Raw genomic sequence first — 24111 nt, forward strand, 5'->3', positions numbered from 1 at the left:
CTATTAAAAGCATGAGGTTTCTGTCCAAGCAGACCACCATCAGATAAAAATACAAGAGTAAAAAGGTCTTGAACAGAAATTAACTGTTCGTAGAACTGAAAAGTAAGGGGGTGTGGACACAGAGGGGGGGAAAAGGGCGAATAATCTAATAATAGGGTGAATAATCTAATATCTACATGTCTTTTTTGAACCATTAAGAAAAAAATCAGCGATCAGGAAAAGTACATGGACTTCGAGTGTTTCTTTTGATACATTGGCCATTGAATTGCAGAGTGATTACTGGTTAGATTGTGGCCATTTGTTTGGTTGTTGGCTGGTTTCCACTGTTAATGGCCCTCATTGAAACAAACGCAAATTCCACCCAGCAAGTTCATCACCACCCGACCAGGAGCCCTTAAACGAGTGCGCCCTCAGAAATAGAGAAAATGGGACCAGTCCATAAAAAACAAAAGGGGATAGTTCGCTGTAACCTGTAGGTATGCAAATGGGACATATGTATCTTAGGCAACGTTGGTTTCCAGCCATGTTCTGATCTCCTCCTCATTCCTCCGGACCCATTCAATGTTGTTCCTCACCGTCTCCAGCGCCTGCTTCCTGGGCATCTCCCCAGCACCGGCATCAGGTGTTAAACTGAAGAAATGTTCCATCTAAAAGACAAGCGCCCATACAGCAGCATGTTGAAATATGTCACGAGATTCCTGAACACAATGCATCATAGGGTTGAAACACGTTAGAGTTGTGTGTCCGAATATGTCTATTCAGTGTCATCTACAATATTTGATAAACAATACGCTGTTGCAGTAGTGGTGGAGGATAGTTGCAGGACAGATGCAGGATGGGAGACTTTTTTGATGGCTACTACTGTAGCAGTAGAGACAAAATTACTCACAACTAGCGGGGGCAAGCAAAATAACAAAGCAATGGTAGAAAATTGCTCAAAAACATGTTAAAATCAACAGGCTGAATTGAAATAAAGACCGGTCCTAACCTTCCACAGTTGTAGTTCTGTGGTGTAGCTGGTTGTGATGCGATTCAGCAGGCGGCCCAGGTTTCTGTCAGTGATGGTGTATCTGTTATGTAATGGAAAATCAACAGCCATGGTCAATAAAACAACAGCAATAAAATGATAATAATAATAATCATTATCATCATGATCATTATCACCATCATCATGATGTTTTTTAAAGGCTACTTTTTGGTCCGATTGAAAGCTGAAGCTACCAGAAGGTTAACTGAAGTTTAATGTATTTTTCATTATAGAAACATTACAAACCTTGGTCTTCTTTTCAAACCACACACATTGTTTACCATTTGGCAGCATGTCTTTGCAATACAATACACTGTGGCTTTTGTGATGTCTTTGTGGCTCTTTGTTTTTGATATGAAAACCCAAACTCAGTTGTGTAAATCTACAAATGGGATTCTAACCCACATTTTGCAGGTACAATCCTCAGTTTATGATTACAAATTACCATTTATGTCTATCAGAGTGGGAGTCAACAATTTGAATTGCTTGACTTGACTGAAAAGGTTTCTAAAGTCTTGATCTTGTGTTTGTGTAAATGACTTGAAAGTGATGAGATTTGTTCCAGCAGACGACTGAATTTAAATTCTGTTTTTATCCTATTAAAACCATATTGCATTGAAAAGTCCAAGATATTTAGTTTCCTTTAAGATATTAAATTGATTCTGGACTGTTGATTTGTTCTGACTTGACTTGCTGTTCTACATCTAGACTTGAGACTTGGCATTAATGACTTGGACTTGACTTGCCGTTCTACATTTAGACTTGGGACTTGATTTGAGACTCGTGCCTCAAGACTTGAGACTGACTTGGGACTCGAGCAAAGTTGACTTGGTCACACCTCTGATGTCTATAAATACAGGAACAATGGAACAGGAATATATATAATAAAGTATGCCTATGTATTATTCCATGTGTGATAACAGCCCAAACCTGAATATTGCTAAAAACTCAAAAGTTGTCTTCTAATGACAAATATTTTTCAATAGTGTTTTTTGAAACAAAGTCTGTTCCAAGCCCAAGTAAATTGGTGAGAAATTCAGCTTGACTGGACCTGAGCCAGTCGGATCCACTTGAGTCCTATTCTTGCTGTACTGACCTGTCAACCAGGTAATCCCAGTTGAGGGTGGTCCAGTCCCAGGCCATGCTCTTCCCTAGTGGGTTCAAGGAGACGTATCGCACCACGGTGAACAGATCCTGACTCCTCACCACATTCTCGTCTTTAGATGCCTCCAATAGCCTTTGGGAGAGCACAAATTTTATTTTCTTAACATATCCACTTTCATCCATTTCAGAAACACTGATATTATGTAAAAAAAAAAAAAATCCAGCCATTTTATCAGTCCAAATCAAAAAGTGGGGCTGTAACACAGAAGAGCATCCAATCTCTACCAATTAAAACACCATAGATTTTGCCCAAATTCAGTTCTGGTATTCCTATGGTCACTGGTGGGAAATCTTCTCCACACAACGACAAATTGAAACTTAAGAGTGAAATCCAAAAAAAGTGAGTGTTCTGTCCAGAGAAAGCTCGACCCAAACGATGGCTGAACCTCTTCACCTCCTCCACCCCACCTCACACTAAGAAGAAGACACTGATTTGACCGATGTCACCTTACAGGATTTCTGGGTAATGAAGTCCTTCACACTCTCAAAAATTCAAAGTTATCTCTCACTGCCACTTGGGGCCGCCGAAGTGAGAAGATGCCTCATACAGCCTTAAGAGAAAATTAAAAACTCACCTTCTTACTGCTTTATACTTGTTCTTTCTGTTATAGTTTTGGCTGGTTTTGTGTCACTTTTGTTTGTTCTTTGTTGTTTTAATCATGTCTGTAAAGCACTTTGAGTTGCATTGTATGAAATGTGCTCTATAAAAAAAACAACTATTTAAAACTACCCAAATATGTAATCTCTTCGTGGGCAAAAATGGAAAATAAACAATATACAATTAGATGAGTTAGTGGGATTTGTTAAAAAAAAAAAATTACAGTATTACAGATAGGCCTTTATAAGAAGCAAAAATGCCTTGTGTCTGCATCAAAACTACAAAATCAAATCCCTTAATGTTATCCCTGAAATGTCCTTAATTTCTCCATTACATAAATATTATTGGAAAGTTCCTGTCTCCCTGAATTTTTCATTAAATTATAAAGGAGTCAAGATTAAGGGGTGTTTAAGGAGGTTTCGATGGGATCTTGTCCATTAATAATGCCCTTACTTAATTTTAAAGTGGATTTTGCATGAATTAAGGGGGAATTCATTAAATTAATGAAATGGTTATTTTAAGGGATTGCTGGTTCGTAGAGTAACCATTCTGAAAAGACAGTAGTCATTTTGTTTACTTGTATAGAAGGTTGATATTCTCCACAGATGCCAGTCCATACAGCAGCTTGTCCTTCTCTTGGGCCAAAGTAGCATCTTTGTACCTCTGGAACATTATATTCCACTTTTCTTCAGTGCCTGAGTTCTTCATCCCGTATCGATAGACCAGCAGTCTCAGGTTCACTGCCACATTGCTGGAGGCCAAAAGATCATCAGAGTTTAATATCAGATCACTGGCTATGTTTATATGCACGAGTACCCCAGCTAATGACTTCACATTGTGGCCATTTTGAACTCTCAGGGTGGGAAACTCTATTCAGAAGTTTGGCACAAAACAAGTGTACCTTCAGCACGTAAATGAGGACTTAAGTTAGACCAAACAGTTATCAAATTAGCTAGAAATATCAGGAATAATGACTATAACAACTGCTTAAACTTAGCAGGGAAGTTAGTTAGCTTAGTAGTTAGCAAGCGACTAGCTAGCTACGCTAGACTCTGGTAACTAGCGATAATGCGGCAAATATATTAAAATGTGAATGTCCCTCTGGATTCTTGAGATCCATTTGTTTCTAATATGTTTTTCAGTGGAGAATCTGTGAAATGATAAATGTTTGTGTTGGTATACAATAGTAGCACATAGTTGGGTTGTAGGCCTACTCGCTCTTCCAGATAGAGTTTCCCACCCAGTTTTCAAAATGGCTGCCATGTGAATAAGGTCAATAGGCCATGCGCCAGCTAAAGGAAAAATCCACCCTAAAACACTGTTAAAAACAGATATTGGCGAGTTTCTGGGTCCATTTTGTTGTTTGGTGGTGTATTTTTCGTATTCCTGTGGATAACTGGCCAAACATAGACAATGTGATGTCATGTTAAGATATTATATTTATAGAGAAGCGCTTGCTCTTTGATTCTGTGGGACTGACACCAAAACCTTTGCATTTACCGTTGATGTTTCTGCTATCAAACTCCATTGTAGCTGCGCTGGAAATATCTCAATGTGTTAGGTATGATTAGAATTACCAATATATATTATATATTATACAATAGATAGCTGGATAGATAGATAGATAGATAGATAGATAGATAGATACTATGCATTATATATTGTAAAATAATTAAAAATACATAAAAAATGGTAAAAAATACAACTATGATAGGGGAGCTTCCAACTGACATGAAGAGACTTAACATTATGTCTGTTATAAGAGCTTCTAATAGTAAGTGCACTTACATTATACATATTATAAAACATTATAGTTGTATCCAGCATGTAAAGTCTTTTCCAAAGGACATCCCTCAATTTACTGCAATGAATCCACTGATGTGATTTGTTTGAAACGGCATTGGACTTTGGATGTACAGTAATGTACTGTTGTGGTGATACCTGAGGCTTCCATCAATCCACTGGTTAAATATGTGAGATGCCTCATCCAGGGCGCCCTGGTCTCCCATCTGACAAGCGATACCAAGGACGGTCTCTCTAAGTAACCTGTCAGACAAATCCAACATTACACGATAGAATCAAAGAAATAGAAGTGTCTTCCATGAACTGATTATGTACAAGTTGAAAACAAGTCCTGTCTATTATACATCTACGGAATGCATGGTTCAGTGTTACCATCAATGTGTTGGGTTAATAGAAAACAAAACAATTTTCTGGTTTAAATGAATGAGAAAAAGTTATTAATGTTACCAATATCCAGTTCAGAACCAGAATCTTCATAGATTATAACAGAAATGAAGGAGACAGACAAAGCTCTTAAGTCGCCATGCATTTGTTATACTGCCCCTACCTCTCTGTCTGTGTTCCTTCATCTTTCCATCCAAGTTGCGTAGAGATTGCTCGAACATGCTCACGAAATAGTTGCTAGGAAAAAATACAAAAGTGACAGGAGCCCATAGGTTTTATGGAAAATGTGGTATTCATTTTGAGAGACACTAGCACTAACAATACGTGAGATAGAGCCTACCAATGCTCTCTACCATGGTCTCATTTGTTTATGGTAATTATACCAAATTATCACAATTAAAAGGGCTGATAAGCGAACGTCAAGATGAAAGTATCCAGTTTAGAATAGTGGAACTGGAATAAAGTTAGGTATTTCTTGCAGAAATACCTGTAGAGGCTGGTAGAGGTTGCATATCTTCTTGGTGATGGTCTTGTTTGTTTAATGTCTCAAAATGAATGTGGTAATAATTTATTGATGTTAAAATTCTACACACAGCACCTTTAGATGACAACAGTATACTGATGTTTCAATCTTTAAAAAGAAGGTATAAAATTCCATTAATAAGCTAAGTTTGGATTGTAAGACGTGGATTGTAACAATTCAGATGAAGAGATGACACAAAAGCTTCAAAGTGAATGGGTTTTCCTTTGTTTTAAATTCGACAGATGAACATGTGGAAGGCTTAGCAGCTCCCTCACCTGAAACTTAGGGTAGAGTGCGTCGTTGTCTGATAACATAGTCCGAACATAGGCGATAGAAGAGGACACGCGGTCCCAAACTATGTAGTCAGTCTCATTTGTCAGGTACTTGGTCAGGTTGAAGGCATTACCATAATCTACAACATCCGCCCTGATGAGTGAAATGAAACAGTAATGTGCCATCAATTTAAAGTTATATGATAAGGGACATGTATTTTTCTACTGTGTATTTTTGGGTAAGAGCTTACCTCCCAAGAGCAAAAACATCATCAATGTAACTGGTGCGATCAGCTGCATCAAGCTCCTGTTAAGCAAGTGAAAAGAGTCAAATGAATAATAATAGAAGAAATGGCGGTTTTATAGTCAAACGCAACCAACAATTTCAATACTAGAACATGTTAAAGGAATACATTGAGTTTTTAAGAGATTGTCCCATGGGTCAGCTTTCCCATTAAAGGTCCCATATTGTACACTCCTGTGTTTTATTTTATGTCTTGAGGTCCATTCAAAGCTGTGTGTGTGGTGTCATGTACGAAAAACACTCTCATTGCATTTCTACATGTTCATTTTCCAGCATCTCTCTGAGCCTTACCAAGAACAGGCTGTTTCTGTCCCTGTGTCTTTAAGGCTCATTAATATTAATGACCCCTCTGTTCTGATTGGTTAACTGTTTCAAGAGTGAGACGCCGCAGCCCGGCAGCTACAGGTAGGGAAATCTCTCCGGTAATAAACAATGACAACTGCTCAACCGCTATGAAAAAAACACTTTGTTAGTCTATTATTTCTTACAAAAATGATAATGAGCGAACCTTTGTGACGCCACAAAGTTACGGAAGTCCAAACGGCTCGTTTAGAGGCTCACTTTTCTAATATGGATTGTGTCGATTTAGTTAGCGATTTGATACTTTCACCATGTTTAGATTGCACATCCAACTCCTTTAGAATCAAAGAGGCAAGGGGAATCCTGTTTTACATGATATGGGACCTTTAAGTGATAAAGACAGCAAAATCATCTCCAATAGATTGTTGGCTCCGGTGCTCCATGCTAACACTTTAGCATACGTTATGTCGAGTGATAGTAGGCTCCATGCTAACACTTTAGCATGCGTTATGTCGAGTGATAGTAGACTCCATGCTAACACTTTAGCATACACTATGTAACAGCTAAATTGACTAAGGGGGCATTCTAACAAAAACTCACTATATTGCTTTAACCAGACATGTGAAAAATGGAAACAATATCCCACAAATATTCATAGTAATCTCAGTATTTTATGATAACATTGCAATTTGGATTGTAGGTGGTCTATTAGATCTACTACCATCAGGATTGCTTACCAAGTGGTTGTCTTGAAGCTGCTGGCTAATTGTGCTCCACATGAGGTTATCATGGTTGACTCTGTAGAATCCAATGTGATCATTGTTAATCTTCAGCAGTCCATCCATTGGAAGGGAGTAGTCCGGGACAACAAGCTCTGAACAAACAACAAAGTAATTAGCTATGCATAAAACTTCACTCTGACATTAACCATTAACAAAATAAAATGAAATTAAAACAAATTAAAAAATAATAATAATTGAAATTTTTAAAACAAAATGTAACAACTAAATAAATAAATCTATAAATAAAAATAATAATAACAACGTAATAAAATAATAAAATGAAAGTCATAATATAATATTCAACATATAAAAATTCATACTGACAGGTAAGGGCATTTTTTCCCAATTCACCTGTGGTGCCTCTCCTTAACATTTTTTTTTTGTAATTTAAAAAGTACTTTTTTACTTGACAGTTCTGTGTAACGTGCTAGGCAAAGATTAGAAAGAGAAAATGCATGACATGCAATATAGGTCAGTAGCCAGACTTGACGCCACAATGTCAGATATGTTGACGTTAATTTCAATACTTTGAAGATTATTACATCATTTTTAAGTTCAGCGTACTACCTGTGTTGCTCTTGTCGAACATAACCGACATATTCTTGTTGCTCATCACAGAGTGCCACTTCACAGGGATCGTCCATTTGTAGCTGTTACAATAACACATTTATTGTTGTAACACACTGGCATACAAGTCCTACTCAAATACATTCACATCTCCTATTAGGTAAAAGATAGCATCCTCCTGTATTGACACCATACAGTATAACATACACCAAGTCTGACCTGAGTAAACAGAGGAGTAGATGGCAACCTTTGAATATTTTGCATTGTTGGATGGGTAATGATGTCAAGCCAGGAGGACGCCATCTTTATCCACTTGGCCCATCATTACACAGGTGTGGGAATTCAACCAATGAACATGGACTTTGAGTATCTCTGACCTAAGAGGTGTAGGAGGCTGGCTGGCATCAGCATTGGGATCCAGCAGGAAGCGTTCTTGCTTCAGTTTGGCACCAGTCTCTGAAACAGACAGGTTCAGTACAGGATAACCCATCTGTTTGGTCCATGTGTCCATTACCTCTGCAACTGGCAACCCACTCACCTGGGCAAGAGAATGGAGAGTATGTTCAGAGAACTTCATAGACAAAGGTTCAGGGTGATACGTGGTTATTTACAGCAAAAATGACATTGAGAGGTGACAAAAAAGATGAAGTTCAAACATACATTTGCGAGAGATGCCCAGAAGTTGGCTGTTTTGGCGTTCTGAAAGTGGAAGTCTTTCAAGTATTTCTGGTGAGAGAAAGAAAATAAATGCAGGTCTCCATTATTCGGCTGCTGGAACCTTCACAGTTTCACTGATCAGAAAGGAAAAAATCCCCCTCAAGAATCCCTTCACCCCTTAGGACTTGTGTGGCGTACCCACTTTCCCTCAACCTTCCTTGTCTACTTCTACTGTAGTTTGTGATTTCCTACATTTCCTAGAATGCCTTTTGACAACCCCCAGAGAAGGGGTGTGAACTTGTTGCTTTCATGTGGGTGTATGGGCATATATAAATAGTTTGAAAGTGTGAACATTCAGCTATCTGTTGGTGGAGAGAGCAATAGCGATATAGTAAGTGTTGAGCGGAGACTGAGCAAGGAGAGGCTTGTGGCTGCATTGCATTCTGGTCTATTGAGGCAGCTGTCAGTGGAGAAAGTAGTCTCTCTGCCTCTTCTAGGATGGATTTCTCGCTGTATGACTGTTGAATATAGAAAGAAGCCCTCGCTCTTTGATTCCGAGGGACTGACACCAAAACCTTGTGATTACCATTGATGTTTTAGATCCCTGAAAATTTTGAGTTTGTCCAGTTATCCCCAGGAAGAAGAAAAATACATCACCAGACAACAAAATGGACCCAGGAATGCAAGGTACATTACCAATAGCTGTTTTTTTTTTTAACAGTGTTAAGAGTGTTTTAGGGTGGATTTTTCCTTTAATGGTGCTGCAACAATAAGTGTTGTAGCAGCCAAGACAGAAATCATAGCACAACATGCGAAACAAAATCATCTGTAGCGAGGATAAAACTTTAACTCTCTCTGTATGTGTGTGTCGGTACTCCTCTACACAGTATATAGGATATATCAAAGGGCAAGCTGAGGGCTTCAGTGTTAAGATGGTGTATTATCTTTGATTAGAAGGGATAGTCGTTGACTTACTCGACAGCCATCTCTGAATTTGTCTCTACCCATCCAGTCCTCTAGCATCCTGAGAATGGAGGCCCCCTAAAGAAGAAGAAGTTATATTACCAAGTGTGTTGTATTGTACTGTATTGAATACATATGTCATATTTGTTGGTATCATGAATAAACCTTGCATACAGTTTTGGTTCTTTTTTTTTACTGTAATTGACAAATGCCATTGTTCCCAGGGGAAGCAAAGATTTAATGACCCTAGCAATAAAAGTTACAGTATGCTGCATTTGTTTTATTGGAGGCTATCCAGAACCATGGTCATAAACTTTATGACAAGCTGAATTTCAAAACATTACATATAATTTTAGAGAACATATTTTTTTAAGTGCATTGCAAGCAGATTATACACCTATTAGAAGCATAGCTGTACTTTTCTTACAAGATAATCATCAAACAAAACCACATTTAACATCATGTCATTAATTATACAGTTGCCCCATAAAATATTTTATGCACATTGTGTTTATTATATCATGCTGTAATTATAATAATTATCATGCACTCATAATGTTAATGTTATGAGCACCACTTGTTACCCAAAAGTTCAAACTGGATAATTTATGATAGCTTCAGTAATAATAATCCATACTGAGCTTTACTTTCATGGCAGCAATTTTGGAGTAAAAGAGTAGGTACCACATTGTTTTTTTAAAAAAAATCTCATTTTGGAGTGTAACTCTCATATGTCAGCTAGGATGAAATAGAAGGCATTGTTGCAGTCATACCTTGCTGTATGAGATGGCATCAAACACAGAGGTAATCTCAGAAGGGGTCGACACATTCACTATGATTGGATGGGAGGAGAGAAGGGCGTCGTCCACCATGACAGGAAGCACGTCGCTGATGATCATGATGTCGCGCTGTAGACCATAGGAAGGGAATAAAATGTTCAAGTGCAAAACCAGCTTCACCGCAACACATTCAATGGGTAAAGTGCGTTAAGCATGTTATCATTGTGGATGGACATCATCCAGTCCTCCCAATGCAACACCATCCTGTTGTCCCTGTGTCATGTGTGTCTGTACTGTAGTTCTATCATCTGGAGGGTTTCCTCCATTAGTTGGGTTGGTTTGTCCAAGTGAGAACAATACTATTTGAACTCTGGTGGCACCAAATAACGACACCAAGACATCTGAAAATGCAAGTGTTAGTCCTCTAACACAGTGATTCTCAACCTTTTTCATATCAAGGACCCCTAGTTTAGTACAAATTAAGGCCACAGACCCCCATTTGTTGAGATTTTATCTCTCGGACCTGTTAGATATGATTTTGTCCAGAATTCCATGACTATCTATATTGTAGGTAGAGAGATAACAGTGAAACTATGATCAAAACAGCCATTCTTCTACATTCTCTAATTGTGTTAACTTCTTGTAAATGAAATGATGGTGAAGTTTAACAATTCATCAATTTGCTGGGGACCCCCTGGAACCCCCTCAAGGACCACTGGTGGTCACGGGACCCCACGTTGAGAACCACTGCTCTAAGAGAATTTTAGTGCGGTGCATTGAGTCAGTCCACATTAACTACAGGAAACAACCCCAAAATGCAAGGTTTTATGGGTAAAAGGAGACATATGTTGACAGCTTGAAAAGCCTAGCATAACAAAATGAAGTGAGGGCGAATTGCAGTCTGGACTGATGCTCATATTCAACTATTTCTTCATGTGTTCCTCACTGGTAAAACGCAAACAAGTCCATCATGTTTAGCTAAAGTTGCTCCACCTGCTAACATTGGCAAATATCATTGACATAGCCTAACTGTTAGCTGTTAGCTGTTAACTGTTAGCTGTTAACTGTTAGTTGTTGCATGGGGAACATGTTTTTATGCTGGGAAAAGAAAATCTAGTGGGCATCCATGTTTGTACCGTGGTTTCTCTGAGCTGGACCGCTGGAACACACTGAGGGTGTAATTACGGTCTGTGTACGTTCAGGCAGTTCGTTTTTTCGTTTGAAACCAAAAACGGAAAAACTGAGCCGTTTTTCGTTTTTTTTCGTGTTTTTGTTGTTGAATCAAACAACGAAAAACGAGAAAACCAAATTCAAAAAATGGTATTTCCGTTTTATCGTTTTTGGTTTCAAACGAAAAAATGAACTGCCTGAAGGTACACAGACCAATTACGACCTACTAGCTGGGAATTTCTGACTTTGACTTGAATGCAGCATGAGAAGATTTAGTTTAGTTTTAGTTTGCTGATGTCACTTTACAGGATTTCTGGGTGTTGAAGTCTTCAAAATTCAAACGGTTAGGCTACCTCTCGCTACCATTAGGGGCCATCCCACAACCATAATTGCGTAGTGCAGCTTTAAGATGAACTGTAAAAGACCTCCTTTGGAACAGCGTCAGGAAAAACACTTGAACACTAAAGAACTCACCATTCCCCAGGTAGGTTCAGCTTTCTCCACACCGATGTACTCAAAGAAACTGGCAAAGCCCTCGTTCAGCCAGAGGTCATCCCACCAGTCCATCGTCACTATGTTCCCAAACCACTGGAGAAAAGACATTTGGTGTGAGTTGCTGGAATCCGAACAGAGGAAAGTGAGCATGTTATGTGTGGGTACAGTAAGTGTGTAAGTGTGTAAGCTGAATTTTATATTTTAGCACACACATTCAGAGATTACTGTTCTTTTAAGGTGTAGATGTCTTAAAAGGGGGTTCAATGCTGCAACTTGGAAGCATTCACTGATTTAACTTGTTGGCCCACATCCAAGTTGGCAATCATAAGGTCAATTATTTTCGTTAACAAGTTATTTTAAATTAACCATAAGCAAAGTCCAGCAGCCACATTTAGTGACAGCAAATGGGAGATACTGCCAGTGTTGTCAACGTTCTTTGAAGGAAAGTAGCTATTGGCTGATCAAAAAGTTGCTACAAGTCGTCAGATTATGTCATGTGCCAATTTGGAAAGTGCTGTGACCTCTTTGGATTAGACAAGCAAATAGTGCAAATGTATGCGCATTGGCATCAGCCACACCGATTTGTTCATTTTGGAGTCAACACATTAACATTTTTCCCATGGTCCAAAAAAGTTTCCAAAATTTGTCCTAGTTGCTTTTGAGAAATAATGTTGCCAGGGACCTGAAAAGTAACTAAATCTAGCGACATAGTTGACAATTTTCCTAATCGGCAGTTCGTATTTTCAGTAAATCCAATATGACATGAAAGCGGCATTAGATACATATGTAGACACAAATAAAGAAATTAAAAAACAAACAAATCAACTAATAAATAAACAAATAGATAGTATGAATTATCACATGTGTAGTAACATGTAGTATGTGTTGTATGTTTTTATATGCAGGATAGGAGCTACCGGGAGCATATCTACGTTCCTCAATATTCTGTTAACACACATTAACCCTCCTATTGTGTTCTGGTCAAATTTGACCCGTTTCAAGTTAAAATATTTCATAGATATTATCCAGTTTTTTATTGGAACAAGGCTTCAAAACAACTATATAAACACAACAAAACCAATGGTTATCATTTTATTTGATTTTGAAGGTCTCTAACCCTAACCCTAGAACTGGGGAACATAGGACCCTGGGAACATAGGAATGACTCCGGAGTTACCCTGATAACGCTTTGGTTTGGTCATGACTTATGGTCTCCTCTCCATTGTGAGAGCCAAGAGAACATAAAATGCCATTCAATATGATCTCCCGTAACTTGGAACAGTTCATAAAACTTAATTGTCGGCCTCACTACCCCTTATCTCCCTTTACAGTAAAATATCTGATATCTCGGAGAGATGTTCCTGCATCGTTCGTCATAAAAAGCTTGAAAGATAACACATAGTGCATTTACAACATGTACAATGTTGAACTCCAGTGTTTCTCTGGCCAATTCCATGGTTAATAACAAACCTATCAAGTGTGAAATAAAGATAGCACAGTGTCATTGCCAAAAGAACACTGAGCCAGCTGGAAACAACTTGATATATGACTTTTCCATCCTACATGGTTAAATATAGTCACTGAGATAACACTGCGCTAGAGCTGCCTTCATGAAATTTGTACATAAATGCAAGTCATCATGAGAATGAAGTTTATTATTAAGTATAAACAGGTAGGCAACTGAAAATGGAAAATATCAGCAGAGTTAATGTATGGACAGTGAGTACTGGAGGCACCGCTGTTGTAAACTATTCCCATTAGATTTCTCAGGAATTAAGACCATTCAAAATCAATGTATTCACGTTTATTAGCGTCATTACGGTAGCATAGCATAGGCCAACCATGAAGCGTCCAAAGTGCAGCTGAAGCAATGTGAAGGACGATTTTGGGTAGGAGACTTGATGAATATTGGCTACTTATTTTATTATTTTTATTCTACTGAAGCTACCATTGGTGGAGAAACTGGTCTCTCTCCTCTTCTACGATGGATCTCTCCCTGTATGATTGTTGAACGTCTCTTGGTGCGAAATGGCGGCTCTAGAAAGAAGCCCTCGCTCTTTGATTCTGAGGGACTGACGCCAAAACCTGACGTTTACCGCTGAGGTTTTAGATCGCTGAAACATTTTCTGCTATCAAACTCCACTGGAGCTGCTGGAAATATTTTGAAGTGATGTAACATTGTCTACGTTTGGCCACTTATCCACAGGAACAAAATGGACCAATAGCTGGAGTAGTAGGAGTGTATGTTTCCTGCTGCTAACCCACCTTAAGGTCTTAGTGTTCCACCTAAAGGTTTTAGTGTCCTATGATGGTCTAAATGCTGTTTCAGAGGCTTTTGTACCCTGATATGTACCCTGTACCCTGATGAGTATGGGTAGATTATACCTTTTCTGAGTCCTTACAGTCCTGCGAGTATTCCAGTTTTTGATGTTTGTGTCTGTGATGTTCCTTGATGTCACAGTGCTCAAATAAAGACTATAGCTTAGGTGAAAATTGTGGGGAAATGAATGTCACTGACATTTTGAAGAGCTCATGTGACCTCTTTATTTGTCAGACAGACTCACAACTGGGCTTGAATGAAAGCTAAGAAGCTGCCCTTTAAAATGATATCACGCATATTCTCATAAAACATGACTAAAGGTCCTGAAAATGAGTCTAAAATAGGATATGCATCAGCACCTACAATCCAATTTCTTGTAGGGGGTAGTTAACTTCATGAGCTGATTACTGTGACAAAGCTGCCATTCAGCAATGGTTATCATACCAAAATATCATCTATGGACATATACCTTTTCAAAATTTTCTTGAGTGGTACTGAAATCTGGTCTGGCCCATGGACTATGGCAGGAATATATTGGTGGAACTAGGGCTGGGCAATATATCGATATTATATCGATATCGTGATATGAGACTAGATATCGTCTTAGATTTTGGATATCGTAATATCGTGATATGGCATAAGTGTCTTTTCCTGGTTTTAAAGCCTGCATTACAGTAAAGTGATGTCATTTTCTGAACTTACCAGACTGTTCTAGCTGTTCTATTATTTGCCTTTACCCGCTTAGTCATTATTTCCACATTACTGATGATTATTTATAAAAACAAAATGATTTTGTCCATATCGCCCAGCCCTAGGTGGAACCCTACTTCTACCTCTTGTAATTCAAACCCTGGCCTGGTTTTCTTGGTACCTGGTGCACCAGTTCGTGGGCGATGACGCTGGCCACCCGCTGCTTGTTGTAGGAGGACGACTGGCTGGCATCGTACAACAGGTTGGTCTCCCGGTAGGTGATGAGGCCCCAGTTCTCCATGGCGCCTGTACCAAAGTCAGGGATGGCTATCTTATCTGAATCAAAAGAACAAAGGGAGTCCGTTAGAAGTGACCTCTTATCACATATTGCATTATCGCAGTACTATTGTTCCATACAGAGAGATAGTGACTGACTCATCAATGAATATTACCATGGCGTCATAGTCAAATGTCTCAGCTAAGGGGAAACTCTCACTAATATTCACTCACTAACATGCTGTCCATGTGCTACCTGCATCTTTTAATGAATACAGTGACAAGGTGTATAGATTTTTACAACACAGGCCTACATGCCAAGGTTATTATAGTTTTGCATTTTTCATCAGTTTTTATTTTTATTTAGTTTTGACTTTTTGTTTTCAATTGTTTTCAAGTTTTTATTTTTTGAAAATGCTTAGTTTTAGTTTAGTTTTTATTAGTGTTAGTTTTAGTCTTTTTTTGTTATATGGGGGATTTGTCAGGGGCGAGATTCAAAAATACTTTCAAAATAAATTCAAAATACTAGGCTTATGTATGAAATAAATTGACAAAGACGAAAACTAAAGACATTTTCTCTATAATTTTAGTTTATTTTAGTTAGTTTTGTAAACACACAATACAGTTTCAGTTAGTTATCGTTTTTTTTGTATAGCCTCGTTCTTATTTTTATTTCAGTTAACAAAAATGTTTTTTCACACCTAGTTTTGTTATTTAGTTAGTTTTCGTTAACGATAATAACCTTGCTACATGCCAGGGTACTTTCTGTACATATGTATGGCCTTATGTTGGGATGGGACGATATATTGAATTTCAATATATCGCAATACGAAAAAAAAAACAACAAGCTCTCCATTGAAATTGTACTTTGTACAAAAAATGTTGCTTACATTCTAGCAAACCAATGCCATTGGCCCATATTGTGTATTGTATCGCATTGTTTCGTGAGATAAGCATATCATCCCATCCCAACTAATAATACTTTTTACATTCTTAACATATTCTACTGTTGAAATTGTTGGTTGCATTATGTTAAAATAACCCCAATTTGCTATATTCTTGTTTGCATTCTGTTTTTATCTTTATATTCTATTTTCCCCTGGTGTATCCTATCACTATTTGCTACTGCAATGACTGATAATGATTCAGCTCAATGACTCAGCTCCAGTGTCCTTCTTTCAATAGACTGGACATTTCACACGATAATATCTAGTCACAACTGTTCATAGAGGTGTAGTGAGCCAGTTATTTCCCTGCTTTATGTGTTTAGAGGACTCACTCTGATGCTAAATGTTGCTATGGAGATGATTATGAGAGTGGATTTCTAAAATTACCGAGTTTTGAAATGGAGTAGTTCATGTTGAAATATTCTTCAAAGTAGTCAAAGATGACCTTGGTGGTGTTGGCTGCATACTCAGCAGTTTCTATCTGACTTGGCTGTGCGTAGATTCTCAACTGCAAGGAAGGAATGAGAGAAAACATAGTCAGTGAGTCTGTGTGTGCATGTCTGTGTGTGTGTGTGTGTGTGTGTGTGTGTTGCTATGATTGAATGAATACCAAGACTGATCTCAAATCAAGGTGACAAAAAAAAAAAGAAATAAAAGATCCTCCATTCCATATGTCATGGAGTTTGTTGAGGGACAAAAAATATATAAATTTTCATTATATATGTAGCACTTTTCAAAACAGAACTTGCAAAGTGCTCAACAAACAGACAATAAAAAGAAAAAACAGCAATAGTGGGGGATATTTAAAATAAAACATTACATATGAAATATCATATGTTGTATACTATATAACCATAAAATAATATTTAATATTTATATAATATACTTAGATAATATATGCTTGATTCAATATTATTAAAAATAATATATTTTTTTGTTTATACAGTATTTATATGTGTAAATATTAAATATTTTAAATATTGTTAGTTTATCCCACAGCAGATAAACAAACTAAAGGGATAAACTAAGCTGAAACGTCTTTATCTTAAAATAATAATAATAATAATAATAATAATAATAATAATAATAATAATAATAATAATAATAATGAACTTTATTTATAGAGCTACAAAGTGCTTTACAAGATTAAAACAAATTACAGTAAAAATGAAATGAGAGTAAAAGAGAAACCACACAATTTAAAAGAGCACAGTAACAGAGGGTTAACAAAGTCAAACCATTAAAATAAAATAAATAAATAAATAAATAAATAAATAAATAAATAAATAAAAACAAAAATAAAAGAATCAACACAATTTAAAAGAGCACAGCACACAGAGGATTTACAAAGGAAAGTCTAAAAATCTAAAGCAATATTATAAACAGGTCAATCAAGAGAGATTTAAAAGATAATGCAACACAGATAAGGTGATTAAAGAAACAGCCACAGCATTAAGGAAAGGCTTTTTTAGACAAGTGGGTTTTTAAAAGCGATTTAAAAAATACAAATAAATAATAAATAAATAAAATATGACAATATTAAGAACAAAAACAAAAAAATTAAATAATTAATTCAGAATAAAGCATGGAAATCAAATCATGAGAAGGCCTTTTTGGTTGTGTAGGAGTGATTTAAAGGACGATAAACTCACAGGAATGTTCCGTGAAGATCGTCTTTCCACATGGGCAAACTGGTGCACGGCGAAACATACCAAATAGGTGCTCATTGGAACCGACTTTTGGAAGGAGGTTTTCACTTTATTGCCAGGCAGCGGTTGTGGCTCGCCCTGGAGAGGCAGAGGAAAAGGCTAATGGGTTAATGTGGATGTCACTCAGCCCGTAGAGCCGGGTGGTTCCCCTGCCCCCCAAAAACAGAGGCCCAAGATGGATGCCTCCGCTTTTAGTATTCACGGCGTTCCCTCCTGGCCTGGCTTCTCTCCCTTTGTTTGATCCCAACCATGGGAATTTTGGGGAAATGATGCTACCACAAACTATAGCTGCCACATGAATCATTATCAGAAGCAGTTTTATTGGCCAAGTAAGTCTGCACATACAAGGAATTCGTAGAAGCAGTGGTGGAAGAAGTATTCTGATCCTTTACTTAAGTAAAAGTACCAATACATCAATGTAAAAATACTCCATTACAAGTAAAAGTCCTGCATGAAAAATCCTACTTAAGTAAAAGCACATAAGTATTAGCAGCAAAATGTAGTTAAAGTATTAAAGTAAAAGTAGTGGTTTGGTCCCTCTGACTGATATTTTATTAGATATGACATCATTAGATTATTAATACTGAAGCATCAGTGTGTAAGCAGCATGTTACTGTTGTAGCTGCTGGAGGTGGAGCTAGTTTGAACTACTTTATATCCAGTTAGCTAGTTTAGTCCAGTGGTTCCCAACCTAGGGGTCGGGCCCCTCCAAAGGGTCACCAGATAAATCTGAGGGGTCGTGAGATGATTAATGGGAGAGGAAAGAAGAAAAAACAAAGTTCTGATGCACAAATCTGTTTTCAGTTTTTGGACTTTTTCTCTAATCTTTGATTTTTGCTGAAATATTGGATCATTTGAACATTTATTGACATGGAACCATGTGAGGTTTAGAGGGAAAAATCACTATTTGGTGGAGCTGTTAACAACTCATAGACATCTGAAATGTGACCCGACTACACACTGCTTTTTGTAAGACGTCAAAAGCCAAAAAGGTTGGAAACCCCTGGTTTCATCTTTAACAATGTGTTTTGTTAATTGATTAATTTTTTAAAATTATTTTAAAAGCTTGTTATATTTTTCATTGTGTCAAATCTCCACCTGAAAAGTAACTAAATCTGTCAAATAAAGGTAGTGGAGTAGAAAGTACAATATTTCCCTCTGAAATGTAGTGGAGTGGAAGTATAAAGTAGCATCAAATGGAAATACTCAAGTAAAGTACAAGTATCTCAAAATTGTACTTAAGTACAGTACTTGAGTAAATGTACTTAGTTACTTTCCACCACTGCGTAGAAGTAGCAGCATACTGTCACTGTGAAAACCTCCAATTTGGGGGCTTTTTAGGTTTTAACTTCAATTGAAGGATCACATGTTCCTCTATAGGATGGGAAACGTCTACAACACTTTTGAAACCAATTGGATAAACTCAAAAATGCATGGTGATCAGGCTAAAAACAAGGCTGCTTTCTTTGTTCCTGAAAAGGTTTGGAGATTTTCACTGCAGCGATATAACAAATTTAGTGGAAATTTAGGGATTAAGTCTCTTTTTTGAGTGATATACAAAGACAGAAGCAGCCTATATAAGTATAAGTAGTATGGTTGCACTGATAGGAAGCTATGCAAGTCAGTAACAAAGATAAAAGCAGAAATATACAGATCTAGAGTATATTGTACTGGGTTCTGTGCAGTCCTAGAACAGAACAGCCCAAGGGAAAAACATAAAGATGCTACTAATAATGTTGGAGGGGTAATAAGATTATGTAACTGCAATAACAACTTGAGACTTAATCCATACATGTTAGTGATCCATACTCCTCCCCTATATTTCCAGCCAATACAGTCTACTAAACATGTTCAAACTGACACCAGCATATGTTTATACACTCTTATATAGCTTTATTGTTTTACTGTTTATATTCAGTATTTATATTCTATTTTGTGCAAATATTGTATTTTTCCTTGCTGAATCCTATTACTTTTTTTGCTGCAATGACCCAATTTCCCCACAAGGATCAATAACGTTTCATCTTATCTTACCTTATGAATTTTTAAACATACTGCGCAACAAATATGTAGTATTAATTCTTTCCCAAAATGGATATACAGCATTTTGGAAATGAAACCTCAGTCATACCTCAAGCGGCATGTTGGAGAGAGCTTCATAGGCAGCATGATGAGTGATGGAGATATTGTAGGTGGCCTTTTTGTTGGGTTCATCAAAGCAGGGAAATGACTTGCGGGCATCTGTAGGCTCATGGTCAGTTGCGGCGATTTTTCTGGTGAACAGGTGAAAAGACAAATCATTGCAGAAGGTATTTGAGAAAACAGAAACTAACTGTATAGATGGGGAATGCACTTGAGGATTACATGAGTTATGTTGGGGTTTTTCTCTATTTATCAACAGAGGCACCACCTTAAAAATTAACTGGAGCCTGATAGTTTACATTTTATAATACTGGAACTGCAAAAGTTGGACCAGGTTGCACAAAGTTTGCCACCTCTTAGATTGGGAATCATTTGGTCAACAGTACAATAATCAAGACCTCTTCCTTGAACTGGCAAAAGTGGATATTGATGATTGGGAGCACTGTGGGACAGGTATGAAACAAAAAGTAATGATTCATGCACCTGGTCCATTCAACCCATCTATATCATCTATGTAGCAGGCAGTTGTGTGCCAAGTTCAAAATTCTTTGCAGCTGCATCACAAATCTAATCTATGTAAATTATTCAACAGAGATTTCCTCTCACGCATTGTACATGAAATCGAATAAAATGGATTCAGAGTTCAAAGTAGCATGCAGCATCAGTGTCAGTATAGCAAATGGGAGTGAATGATTGTTAGTTATTATAACAAAGCTTACACAATAACTATTTCCATAAAGTTTGTCCTCCAGTACAGCTACAAAAAAGATTTCCATTTGTAAAGCTGTCTTTTTCTTACAAACTAGAGGTAGACACCGCTCTTCATATGCACATGTAAACACAATTATACCAAAGATCATTGGAAAAACGTGCAGCACAACCTTCTTCTGGACTGGGTGATCTTGTCAGAAACTACAAACTGGCTTCCAAATGAATCCTCTGATGAGTGCTTATATGCCAAAACACATGAGCCTGATTTTGGCCTTTGATAAAAAAATATGTTGTTTTCTTGCAGCAGAGAGAGACAGGAATGATGTGAGAGAGGAGGATGACATGTGACAAAGATCCCACGGCAGCTTGAAGTAAGGGCATTATCCCGTACTTCAAAAAGTAAGGGATAATGCCCTTCGAGGTGTCCATTATCAGGAATTAATGGACGATCTTGCTTATACCATGGTCACTTGCCAAAGAAAAAAAAATGAAGACCATTACTTTATATTTTCATGCGTTTTGTAATCAAAATCTAAAGTTTTTCACAAGCCATAACTCAGTTTCCCTGGTAACACCTGAGGGTTTGGCTAATACCTGGAACAATCATTACCATCCCATAAGGTTCTTATGCAATGGCAGGGTTGTTCACTACTTCAGTAAATAGGACGAACCTTAGATAGGACTTGGCAGCGGGAGATATTTCTAGTCCGCTCAGCTCATAGAACCCTTTGGCTCAGCTATGAGCCAGAAAGCTAACGTTATGCTAGCAACATTCAAAGTCAATAACAAACAGTAAATATAATTTGACAGTATGTTTAACAACAAGACTAGCTAGCTATCCAGCCATGTCATTGTCCCCAAATCAATATCAAGATTTTCACGAACAAATGAACGTAAACGGAGGCTTTGACTGCGTCCCTGTTGCTATGGTTACTCATTTTAGATACAGGCTGATGCTACGTAGCCAGCGCATTAATTTAGAACGGTGAACAGACAGTAATGGACACCCTGCAGCCAATCAGAATCGAGTATTCACCCAGACCCAGACCATAAGATACCAAAACCACCAGGACACCCATGTAACTTTAGTGCCACCATTCCCATGTTTTTCCATGGATTGGATGAACACCAACGCTCAACCTTTGTAGTGTGTCATTGCCGCCCTTGCCCACCTTTCCCGTCTCTACTGTCCACTACTGATAATATACGCATCACTTTTGTCGTTGCTAAGAAAATCTCACAGAAAAAGGAAAGAGCCCGCACACCTCCATGCTCCAACACATCTTTAATGGACAACGTTTCGAGCACGAAGGCTCAAAAACTTCTTCTTTTTAAATGTTTTCGTCCTGACAAAGAGCCTTTTTGTGCTCGAACGTTTGCTGTGTTGGAGCATAGAAGAGCGCGGGTTCTTTGCCCTGTTCTTCTGTCCACGATCAGACAATGCAAAGAACTTACTTGGTGACCCCGTCCTCCTTGTAGGTGACCCTGTAGAAACCCACCAGAGACCCGTTGAGCCATCCCTGGAAGTCCAGCTTGAGGACGTACGCCTCGCCCGGACCGGTGGCCGCCAGCTCCTGCTCGGCCTCCACCACCACATACTGCTGAGGCTTGTACTCGAAGCAGCCTTTCACCGCCACTTCCCTCTGGCCCGCCTGGCTCTCCAGCAGCAGCTTGGGCACGGCGCTGACAAAGGTCTCCCGGATGTGGAGCCACAGGTGGCGGGTGGGCTTGCCGACCTCCAGGCGGACCGCCACGCTGCCCGTGTAGAGGTCCGCGTCCAGGTCGGGCTCCAGGTGCAGGTCGTAGTGCAGCGGAGTCACGTAGTCGGGCAGACGGAAGTTCCTCCAGTCCCCGCCGGAGTCGCCGGAGGCCTCGCAGGGCCCTCTGTCGGGCGGCGGCGGGGGCTGGGTCGGGGTGGTAGTGGTGGGGGTGGTAGTGGTAGGGGTGGCGTCAGGCCGGGTGAGGCCCACCCCGAGGCCCACGGCTACCGAGCAAACCACCACCGTCACGCAGATGACGGCCACGTGCTTGCCGCGAACGCAGTAGCGCTTCTCTTGCTTCTCGAAGTCCATGCTCTCCACCATGGTGAGAGGAATGCCCCGCTTTCCCTTCCAGGTCAGACCCCGGGATCCAACTTTAATGGAGTGACAGCAGCAGCAGATATCAGGAGGGCGTTCCCGAAAGCTGATCTGACTATTGACTAAGACTTTTCCCCCCCTCCTGTTCTAAAACTGACCTGAAATCAGAGCTCCGGGGCTGCTGCGGCGGCGGGAACCTGCCCCGGGAAGATTAGCTGCCGCGAGCGAGCTGATCCGAGCTTTGCCTCTGTGGTAAAAGAGGGGTGGAGAGGAGAAAGAGGAGGAGAGGAAATCTATCACACAGCGGAGTGAATCCCACGCGTTGAATGAGAGCTTTATTCCTCAAGCTGCTGTGGGACAAATTACACCGCCTCCCCTTGTTAAACATCTGTCATTCCCTGTAAATCAACAACCTCTGGGCTAAAGTCAAGGTTGACTTGGTGTGTGTTCTGTTTTGGCCAGTGTGTACGTCAAAATGAAGGCTGTTGCTCTCTGCATGCGAGAGTTCATGACACATTTATATCACATTTTTATGGGTCCATGTCCAATTTCCAAGTATGATCAATGTACCATAATTTGCTCTGCTGACATTGGTGCCGAGACGCATCGGGGAGCAGGAGGTAGAGTGTTTTGATGCGACTGAGCATGTCGCTGCATTTGCCAGCTCTTTGGCCGCTGTAATAGTGAGTTGCAATGTGAAACGTAGACCTTAGAGAATAGCAAAACAATGGCTATATTGTTTGTGGCCACTGTAGTGGGATAAACTAAAGTCTTAGAATTAGAGTTCCTTCAAGTTGAGGAATGTTAGGGGGAATGTTAATTTGGCATTTCTCTGGCCAGACACAGACACTACTGGCCTCTCTCTCTCTCTCTCTCTTGCCTCTCTTCACTGGTTACCAGTGCAAGCTAGAGCTGATTTTAAAGGAATAGTTCACCCAAAAATGAAAATTCTGTCATCATCTACTTACCCTCATGCCAAATGAAGCACAGGTGAAATTTGTTAGTCCATATAACACACAGGGAGGTTGCCAGCACAACTTCATAGCAGCCTTCTCCAAAACAACTGAAGTCAATGGGGACCAAATCTATAATAGCATTTTATCTTATTTTATCTTAGTATAGAGCATAGCTTTAATGTGTGTAGAGTGATACAGTTCAAATCAAAGTGAGTAAATAAATGAGTAAAAAATAACACACACACACACACACACACACACACACACACACACACACACACACAAGACCAGCTTGTGCAACTGACTTGACCCTGAGCTCCTTCCTCATATTGGCCGTTGTATCTTTATTGTCAGCAGTCAGACAGATAAGTCGGTGATAAAGTTTATGGCTCTCTCACCTTCAGCCTCCACTAAAAAGATCTGTGTGAGGAAAACAGAAAAGCTCATTCCTGTCAGTGTCTTGATGTGGCAACTGAGCTGCCAGCTGAAGTGAT

The 24111-nt window shown here is 38.9% G+C and overlaps 1 protein-coding gene across 1 annotated transcript; it reads right to left on the bottom strand.

Annotated features, from left to right (window-relative positions):
- Positions 1–500: 500 nt before the first annotated feature.
- Positions 501–22673, bottom strand: enpep (glutamyl aminopeptidase). The gene is made up of 20 exons (XM_071543980.1): positions 22039–22673; positions 19862–20003; positions 17674–17808; positions 16409–16529; positions 14980–15134; positions 11768–11881; positions 10118–10252; positions 9357–9422; positions 8385–8450; positions 8102–8262; positions 7725–7807; positions 7113–7249; positions 6023–6078; positions 5775–5925; positions 5140–5213; positions 4731–4835; positions 3367–3540; positions 2124–2264; positions 989–1070; positions 501–647 (listed from the first exon to the last, which is right to left on the bottom strand). Exons 1-20 carry the CDS (start codon positions 22665–22667, stop codon positions 501–503), a joined length of 2874 nt encoding a protein of 957 aa, XP_071400081.1. The 5' UTR covers positions 22668–22673.
- Between the last annotated feature and the right edge of the window lie 1438 nt (positions 22674–24111).

This window comes from Centroberyx affinis, unplaced genomic scaffold (assembly GCF_046629955.1).
Source record: "Centroberyx affinis isolate AG114_WGS23_722 - 3 ecotype Tasmania unplaced genomic scaffold, CSIRO-AGI_Caff_v1 ptg000021l_1, whole genome shotgun sequence".
NCBI classification, from domain to species: Eukaryota; Metazoa; Chordata; class Actinopteri; order Beryciformes; family Berycidae; genus Centroberyx; species Centroberyx affinis.

Bases quoted from the DNA above. Each gene is read 5' to 3' on its own strand.
- enpep (XM_071543980.1), bottom strand. From the start codon at position 22,667: ATGGTGGAGAGCATGGACTTCGAGAAGCAAGAGAAGCGCTACTGCGTT. The intron at 9,423-10,117 runs GTATGACTGCAA...CTTCTTCTTTAG, and splicing joins ATGCCATCTCATACAGCAAG to GGGGCCTCCATTCTCAGGAT. The intron at 5,214-5,774 runs GTGAGGGAGCTG...ATTTTTTCCTAG, and splicing joins CACTCTACCCTAAGTTTCAG to CAACTATTTCGTGAGCATGT.